Source organism: Eleutherodactylus coqui, chromosome 10, assembly GCF_035609145.1.
Source record: "Eleutherodactylus coqui strain aEleCoq1 chromosome 10, aEleCoq1.hap1, whole genome shotgun sequence".
Classification (NCBI taxonomy): domain Eukaryota; kingdom Metazoa; phylum Chordata; class Amphibia; order Anura; family Eleutherodactylidae; genus Eleutherodactylus; species Eleutherodactylus coqui.
This window is the reverse complement of record NC_089846.1, coordinates 18223969-18233074: the sequence shown is the minus strand read 5'-3', so window position 1 is coordinate 18233074 and position 9106 is coordinate 18223969. Positions and strand designations below refer to the sequence as shown.

The following is a 9106-nucleotide window of genomic DNA, read 5'->3' as shown; positions in this document are numbered from 1 at the left end:
CTTGTGCCTCTTAATATATTTGTTGCACTTAAGCTGGCACATACTTTACTTGAAATCCTGGTATAAGTAATACTGTATTACATGATCTTCCATACTAAATTGTATATATATATATATCCAGGTTGGACTGCTTAAGCCAAACCCAAGTCGAAGGAGATATCACTGAATAACTGTAAAATACAAGTGACTGAACTTGTAATGAGTTTGCTGATGAGTTGATGTTAAGCCCATGTTATATCAGATTTCCCCATCCCAGATATCTGTACCGCTCACTCTTCACATCTCAAAGGCTTCTTTTATATAGTGAACATATTGGCTTATACTGTGTCACCCATTGTGTAGCAAAACCAATTTACCATCCAACTATCTTCTCACCCCTTAATTCTGATCTGTCACAACAGAACCACAAATTGCTATCTCCAGTCTAGGAGATCCTTTGCTAATTGCAGATCCAGCATGCTTTAGCATTTATTAGCCTGGCTCTATGAATAAGAAGCCCACCCCAAGCATCTCCCATTGCTATAACATTAATGACCACTTCTTGTTGGGGCGTCGATGACAGCTTTCAGCAGCTGGACAGCTCCCAGAAGTGTGCAGGCTCCACCCTGACATCACTGTAGGGTTCCAGCCCCGATACATATTGCAAAGCAGCCCACCCACCTCTTTCTAGGACCCCGGGGTCTTATATGCTAAAGAATAAAGGGACACAGGAGCGGCACTGATTAATCAGTAAGCCCACCAAGTGAATTAGCTTCCTCCATGACCAGCAACCTAGTGCTTGAGATTTCTGTGTCTACAGGCAAAAGGAAAGAAGAAGAGGAGGAGGAGGAGGGGAGGGAGTGTGCATTTAACCCTTGCAATCCCTGTGCAGTCTTTTCCCCTCCCCAATAAAATACCAGCCCTATGTGCAATTTGCATTGAGTTGCTTTGCAAGAAGCTACTTGGATTCTCCCTTGATTTGGGGTCTTTCTTAAGGAACGGGGGGAGGGCTGCAGAGTATATGCCTGGAGAAGAATATTTTGCTTATTCCAGGGGTTGTTGGCTTAGGTGGAGTCCCCAGCTTATTGGCTGTTGTATATCACATGTCTTGCCTCTTATAGGGGCTGAGGTTCACAAACTGGTTTACTGTGTTCATCTGGTAACTAAGTGTCTGTGCAGGGACCAGCTCCTTTCCCTGCGCTGGAAGCAATCATTGGAGCAGGGAGGGCATTCCCACTGGAGAAAGCAGCATTCAGCACATGAGCAAGACAGGAAGCTGCCAAGGACACTGTCTCCAACCATCTAAAGGCTGAGATTGATTTTGAGATTTTTACCTTGTGTCTTACTCTTTTAAGGATCATTGGAGAGGAAGCAGAAGCCTCGTCTTCTCCAGGGTTCTGCTCTAGGATTGCAGCGGAGGGTGTTGCATTCAGTGGGAAGCCTTTCTGCTCAGCAGTGATTCTCTCTCATGAAAGGAGGCAAAGTGTGAAGAGCTCAGTGCATGGGGATGCGACTACAGCCCCCAACCTTGGCTGCCAGTTTGGATTCTAACACTTGCTCCTGTGCAATTCTAGAATGGCCCGGTTTGGAGATGATTTGCCCACCCGCTATGGAACTGGGGTGCCTGGGGGTGCTGGAAGAGGGAGCAGCCGGCAAGGTGGACCTCAACCTGGCCAAAGGATGTACAAGCAGTCCATGGCTCAACGGGCGAGGACCATGGCTCTTTATAACCCCATCCCTGTCAAACAGAACTGCTTCACCGTTAACAGGTCCTTGTTCATCTTCAGTGAAGACAATGTCATCAGGAAATATGCCAAAAGGATCACTGAGTGGCCATATCCTTCACCTGTGTTGCACGTATGGGCAAGTAGGCATGTAGGGTAACTGTATCTGCAGAATGGTCGCAAGCACATTCCTTAGAGCATTTGAACTGGGACTGGGTTGCATTGCATTGGTGGTGGTGGAAAGAAGGGGGGCTTGTAAGACTGAATTAACTCTTCTGTTGCCATGCAAGGCCTGGAGTGAGCGGAGCACACATGCATCCGTGTTCATCCTTCCTGGCAGTAATAGAGTTAAAAAAAACAAAACATACAGGTCAGCATGCAGGTGGCATGTTTAGAGGGTTAACACTGTACCCCCTTCACTGTGGTAACTGATGGTAGAGGGAGGGTTGTAAGAATGAATTTAACTGTTTGCTTGACAAGCAAGGCCTGCGTTGGAGCATAAGGGTGTGTATCCATAGCCTTTCTGGCAAAAGAAGAGTTAAAAGCACATCAGTGACCTGCATGGGCCAGGAGTGGTACCCCTTACTGTGCCCAAAGGCTGGGTGTAATATTATATAGAGGATTCCCAAGCGACAGAAATACGTGTGTAGGAAGGAAAGGGGGGGTATATGGTAGAACTGGTGGGAGGTTCCATAGGGTTTGTCATTGATCATGTATTTATTGTGAGCTGCCCAATTTGCCGGTCCACAGGAAGTCTTTGGGTGTGTAGTGGCTGCTATGCTGAGATGAGCCCTGGGTGCCCATGGTTATGAAATCACACACCTATCGATTCCTTAGTATGAGCCATCCGGGCCTCCTCATAGAAACCTAGCAACCCCATCCCTTACCATTCATCTGCTCCTCTCTACACCCCCTCTCTGTAATGCACTTACATAAATGAGCTATTTCCTAGATACAACTAGTGATGCCTCTATTTAATAACCATGCAAGCAGATGTTGGGGTCATTAGGTGGGTTCCAACATCCCTAGTAACCAGGAAATCCCATGCTGAGAAGTGATGGTGATGATAACGGGCTTGGAGGTACATCATCTTAGGGATACCCCAAGGGGGTCAGATATTACTTGCTGACTTCAGAGGATTTAGGACAAGTCAGTGGGTGATTTGAGACGGGAGCACTGCCTGTATACAGGCCTGTTCTGACCCAGCGTAGGGGTTAATCCATCAGTGAGCAATGGAGAAGGTTGTGTGTAGATGTGTCAGGGTGTAGTACTGGGGGTGGGGTGTTGCCTGTCTATGGAATGGGTGTGAATGCACTTTACGGACCCTGCTGCTGTCCGTGGTGCTGAAAGGCGCCTGATACAACCGGCTCTACAGACGGAGGATGAAGGCATTTACTTACATAAATGTGAATACAAGTAAATCACTCCAAGGTAGACAAGCCCGTGTCCATATACTCACACAATAATATGATATAGGATAAGGCATAACAGTAATACCATAATAATACTTTATTATGGTATAGTATTATAGTGCATTCTATTGTATAATATAGCACTCTATTAAATATTCTAAATATAATATTAGGCTGAACTGAATGGACATATATATATATTTTTTCAGCTTTAAATACTTTGTTTCCCTGAAAATAAGACCTACCCCGGAAATAAGCCCTAACATGTTTTTCAGGATTTTTGAGGGTGCAGCATGATTTTTCAGGACTTTTGAGAATGTGTTAAAATATAAGCCCTACTCCAAAAATAAGCCCTAGTAACAGTTAATAAAAAAAAGTCAATGTACGGTACTATGTTATTATGTTACTAAATTACATAATGTAATATACGATCGTATAGCATATAGTACCGCATGGCATAGCTTAGCAGGGAATAGTATTAGGCATTATACTGTATAACATAGGTCTTTCTAAAGTATTACAGTATAATGAAATAGAATACAATATAACGGAACGTAATATAATAGGGAATAGAATAGCTAAGAATATTACAGTATAGTATGACATGGCATAGTTTAGTATGGTATAGTATAGTATTATAATGTATATAATGTATCCTATTGTAGAACAGAGCCCAATAAAATATTATAAATTACATAATGTAATATACTATGGCATAGCATAATATAGTATAGTGTAATACGGTATAGTACGGCATGGCAGAGCTTATTATGGAATAGTATTTGGCATTATATTGCATATCTATTTCAGATAGTGCTTTCTAAAATATTACAGCATAATGTAGTATGCTATAATAGAACATAATGTAACATGATATGATATAGCATAGCTTAGTATATATAATGTAGTATGGCATAGCATAGCTTATTATAGTATTGTATAGTGTTATAATGTATTCTATTGTATAATATAATGCCCTATAAGATATAAATTATGTAATATACTACAATATAGCATATCCTAGTATATTATAATAAGGTACAGTACAGCATGGGATAGCTTAGTATGGTATAGTATTGGGCATTATATTGTATAATATAGCACTTGATAAAATATTAAAATGTAGTATGCTATAATGAAATAGAACAAAATGTAAAATAATAGGATACAGCATATCTTAGTATACTATAGTATAGTATGGTGAAGTATAGCATCCCGTATTTAGTATGGTATAGTCTAATATTATAATATACACTATGGTATAATATAATGCTCTATAACATATTGAAGCATATTAAAATGTAATATTACATAATGTAAGATACTATGGTGTAGCATATTACAGTATAATATAATATGGTATAGTACGGCATCACATAGTGTAGTATGCCATAATATTATATCGTATAATATAGTGCTTTGTAATATAGTATAATGTAATATAACATAATATAATATAATTTGTGATAGCATAGTATAGTTTAGTATGAAATAGTATTATATGGCATTATATTATATAATATAGCATAATGCAGTATAATAGAATGTAATATTACATAATGTGATATTCTATGGTATAGTATAATATGGTATAGAAGGTCATAGTTAGTATGGTATAGCATAGTAGGATATGGCATTATATTGCATAACAAAGTGCTAATATACCATTTAATAGCATAATGTATCATAATATAATGTAATGATACATTATGTAACATTTCATGCTAAAACATATAGTACAACATGGCATAGTATAGTATTAGGCGGTATATTGCAAAATATTGTGTTTTACAACATATTCTAGCATAATGAAGTGAAATATCGTATGTATTATATTACATTATACAGTATTAATCTAGCTAGGTAGGTAGATATTGTATTCTAAATGGGTGGCTCCAGAGTTATATACCAACACTCACTGTCAAGTCTGACTCTCATCATTATATAGAATGAATATTGTCTGCAAATCAAGTTTCCCAGTGAAGTTGTGATTCTGTAGAATATCCGCTGCCATAATTGCTGCGTTCATTGAATGTTTCTCATCATTAAAAAGGATAAAGTCCATTTACCTCAATGTGACGATTAAGAACGCAGCTATGTTGTGAATGGTGTCGAAGTTCAGAGATATTTATAAAGGGGCTCTTAAAACTGTTAAAAGAGAAAATACACCCCAAATCTATATTGTGGCTTCTTAAAGTGACATGCGTGAAGGTATACCAAGAACTAGGATCCTCATAAGGGACTCTGGTGCTTTGGAGTGCAGCCAAAACCTTGCAGTGCGCACTACACTGCTCCAATGTCTCCAGTGCTGCTTATCTATAATGTGTTCAGAAGGGTTTTGGCCCCTTCCCCGAACACTGTGCCCCCCTTGGAGACCAGTGAGAGTCCCTGTTCACAGACTTCCACCAATACTAAGGTTGGTTGTCAGTCTGAAATCATGGACCCCCAATGGTACCATCTTCTCATACGTCCTTTTGCAGTAATTTCCCTATGGCATATACTGTACATACGTGCACAAAGCACCTATCATTAGCCAAATGATCCTCAATTGGCCTAGCTCTAAGTTGATACAATGTCTTGATGTCTATGTATGTCATTAAATATACTCTCATTTCCTTAACTAGACTTACTCCATTTGAATATATGATTTTAGCCACCATCATTGCCAATTGCATTGTGCTGGCACTGGAACAGCATTTGCCGGAGCACGACAAAACTGATATGTCAGAGAGACTGGTAAGTAAACATTTGGCTGGTCAGTGCTTTCCATTTCTGTGTAGTCAGTGGGATTTGTACTGTTCTGTGAGAGTCCACGGGGCAGTACTTCTATGTAGCCAGGTATGGCACAGCTGGTATATGCCATGTTATAATTTAATGATGCCAAAGGAAGTGCAAAAAGAAGCGAAGCTACTCCAGGGAGCTCGGAGTCCAACTTCGTGTGACTAAACGTGAGGAATGGTGATAAATGAGATAGGATTCAAGGGTGCTACCCGTGCCACAATCATGGATGGGCTTATCGACGTAGGCAAGGAAAAAGGAGAACAACTAGGCATTGGCGAATGATAAGAGAATCGGCACACGATGCGCTTCGCGGACACAGCCCCTTCCTTAAGACAGGGTGGACGGAACGAGGCTCTGGAATGGTAGATCACCTAGAAGAGATGACAGGTCTCACTTTAAACGTGTCTAGGCGATCTACCATTCGAGAGCCTCGTTCTGTCCAGCCTGAGGAAGGGGCTGTGTCTCCGAAACGCATCGTGTGCTGATTCTCTTGTTAAATGAACAGGCGTCAGATGTTTAACCTTGGTCTTAAAGATCATTCGTAAAAGGGTCTGCACAAATTACCCAGTTCTGCGTTCTTCCTTGTCATTGTTTAATGATGGTCATGAGTCTCGGTTTTGATACGTGTAGGTGCATGGGGAACATATGTGGTTTCTCTGAGCTTTTCTATATGTCTGCCATTTTTAAAAAAGATGTAGACACAGATTTAGGGCTAGGTGCACACTGGCATAAAAAAACCCCAAACATTGCCCTTGTCACATCTACTTGACTTGAATGGGCGAATCTCATCCACAAATCGCATCAGAATAGTGCAAGCCGTAATCTATATGTCTGTTTAAAAACACTAGGGGGTCTCTTGCCACATTGATTAATATGAGGTTGTATGCTGTCCATGTGTAATTCATTTTTTGATTAGTCAGCCCAACGACAAAATAAGAAATGACATACTGTATGCAACATATTCACCACACTCTCTTATATCTCCGGGTATAACAGAAGCAGCCATGCATGAATTAAATAAATGGGTTGTTCAGTTGCAAAGTATTGATAAGCCACCAATAGTAGATCAGTGGGGGTAAAATCCCCACAATCCCCTCTGATCAGCTGTTGAACAGCCTGGTCTGCTAATGCACTGAACGCACAATGTCTGCAGGAAGCAAATAGCTCCATTCCCACTGCAGAGGCCAGGCATGGTATTACAAGCAAAGTTCCCATTCATTTCAAAGAAAACTCTGCCTGAAATGTGAAGCCTGGCCACCGCAGTGGGAACAGAGCTGTCTGCTTACTGCAGAAATCAGCTCAGTGCATGAGCTCAGTGGCCCAGCAAATAGCTTATTGGCAGAAGTCCTTGTGCCATACCTCCACTGATCTATTACTCACGGCCTATGCCGCCCCTTTAAGAGGGTACATGCCATACCAATGTGTTGAAGCCTAGAGGCACTGACAATATAAGCCAAGTAAGCATTTCCGAATTAAAAGGGAACTCCTAGCTTAAAGGGGAGTTCTGCCCATCATATTTATTTTCATGAATTCATGCATCCTAAGGCTAATCTAACACGGGCGAGAACGATATCGAGCTGTGAAATGCGGGCTGATATCGCGCTTGGGAATGTGTGATTTCCCTGTGGGGATGCGAGGCGCTTTTGTGTCAAATGCGCCATGAATCACTTCAGGGAAGCAGTGATTCTCCAGCGCGGCTGTCAGCCGCGTCAGAGGATTGGCAAGTATTTCCCATTGTTTCGATGAGAAACCTCACATTGCATCGCACGCTGTGCGATATTTTTGCCGGCCCCACTGAAAAGGTGGACGAGGTGCTCTGAGCGACACCCAAAGATAGAACATGCCACGATTTTTTCCTGCATCGCATCACTCATGTATATGACCCCATTCAAAAGAATGGGGTATATATTCGTGTGAGATTTTCTCGGGCGTGTGAAAGCGGCCTAAGGGCTCCTACGCAATTGCGATATTGTGGCGTTTTTTTTTAACATGAACGTCTATAGGATTTTCTAATGTTAAAACCGCATTGCACAAAAATCACAAGTTTGTGCTTTGCGATTTTCGTGCAACGCCTTTAACATTAGAAAGTCCTATTGACATTGGCGTTAAAAAAAACGCAGCAATATCGCGATCTCAAGAGTGTAGGAGCCCTAATGGAAACAGCCAGGTCCAAGATAGGTTCATCGAGGGAGCTGATCTGTTCCATTGCAAAAGGTGGTAGAGCAATCAGGCAGCTCGCAGTGTCTCTGATCGGATGTCATGAATTGAAAAATCAAATTTAAGGGGTTAACTTTAAATTTAGAACTCCGGTCCAACCTTACTAGTATGTTACTGAATGTCGTGAATATGCCGTGAGAAAATGTAAGATTATATGATGTTCTAATACAGGATCAGCAATCTGTGGCTCTCCAGTTGCTGTGAAACTACAAGCCCCAGCAGATTCTGGATTTGCATTGCATCTTTGGAATTGTAGTTCTACAACAGCTGGGTATTGCATGATTTATATTGCAACTCTACGCTTTCAGTCATTTGACACATTTTTTATTACATCCAGAGGCTGAGAACCTATTCTGCTAAGAGCTGAAGGGTGGATACAATCGTATCCAGTCTAGACAGTCCTGAGTGACATAAATACATCACCGCACGGATCTCTCTCCTGATCATTTACAATAATGTATTAGTGAGGGTACGATGCACCAGTTTACGGAAGATTACCTAAACGGGATAACATTGCAACGAACCCATCAGATATGAGAGCAGGGCTTGGACTGGATGTAAACAAAAATATTCTCATTCACTGACAGCAAGCAGAGATCTTGAAAGTGGTGAGAAAGTGAAACACGGTATATTAGAAAGCTGAAGAACTTCCTATTATTAAAGAGGTTTTCTATGGAAATACTAGTGATGCTGTATCCTCAGGATAGTCATCAATAGTTGATCGGTGGGGTCCGCCGCTCGTGGTCCTGGTCGATCAACTGATTGGACGCTCAGCGCTATAATACATAGGTGTCAGAGTGAAAGCTGATGCTTTGACCCCTGTGTAATGGACGGCACTTGTGACTATAGGCTGAGGTCTCATTAAAATGGATAGGAACTGCACTTGCAGTTACACGCCCCGGCCACTACACAGGGGTTGCAGCAGTGTCTTTCACTCCGATCCCTGTGTATTGTGGTGCTGACAGCAGGTGATCGATCAACTGATTGTCAAGG

At 41.4% G+C, this 9106-nt stretch overlaps 1 protein-coding gene across 1 annotated transcript in view; it reads left to right on the top strand.

Annotated features, from left to right (window-relative positions):
• Positions 1–1554: 1554 nt before the first annotated feature.
• CACNA1B (calcium voltage-gated channel subunit alpha1 B) overlaps positions 1555–9106 on the top strand; it is a 362074-nt gene continuing 354522 nt past the window's right edge. Inside the window, exons 1-2 of the mRNA XM_066580423.1 lie at positions 1555–1814; positions 5746–5851. Coding sequence (XP_066436520.1) covers positions 1555–1814; positions 5746–5851 — 366 coding nt within the window. The remainder of the gene's footprint in view (positions 1815–5745; positions 5852–9106) is intronic.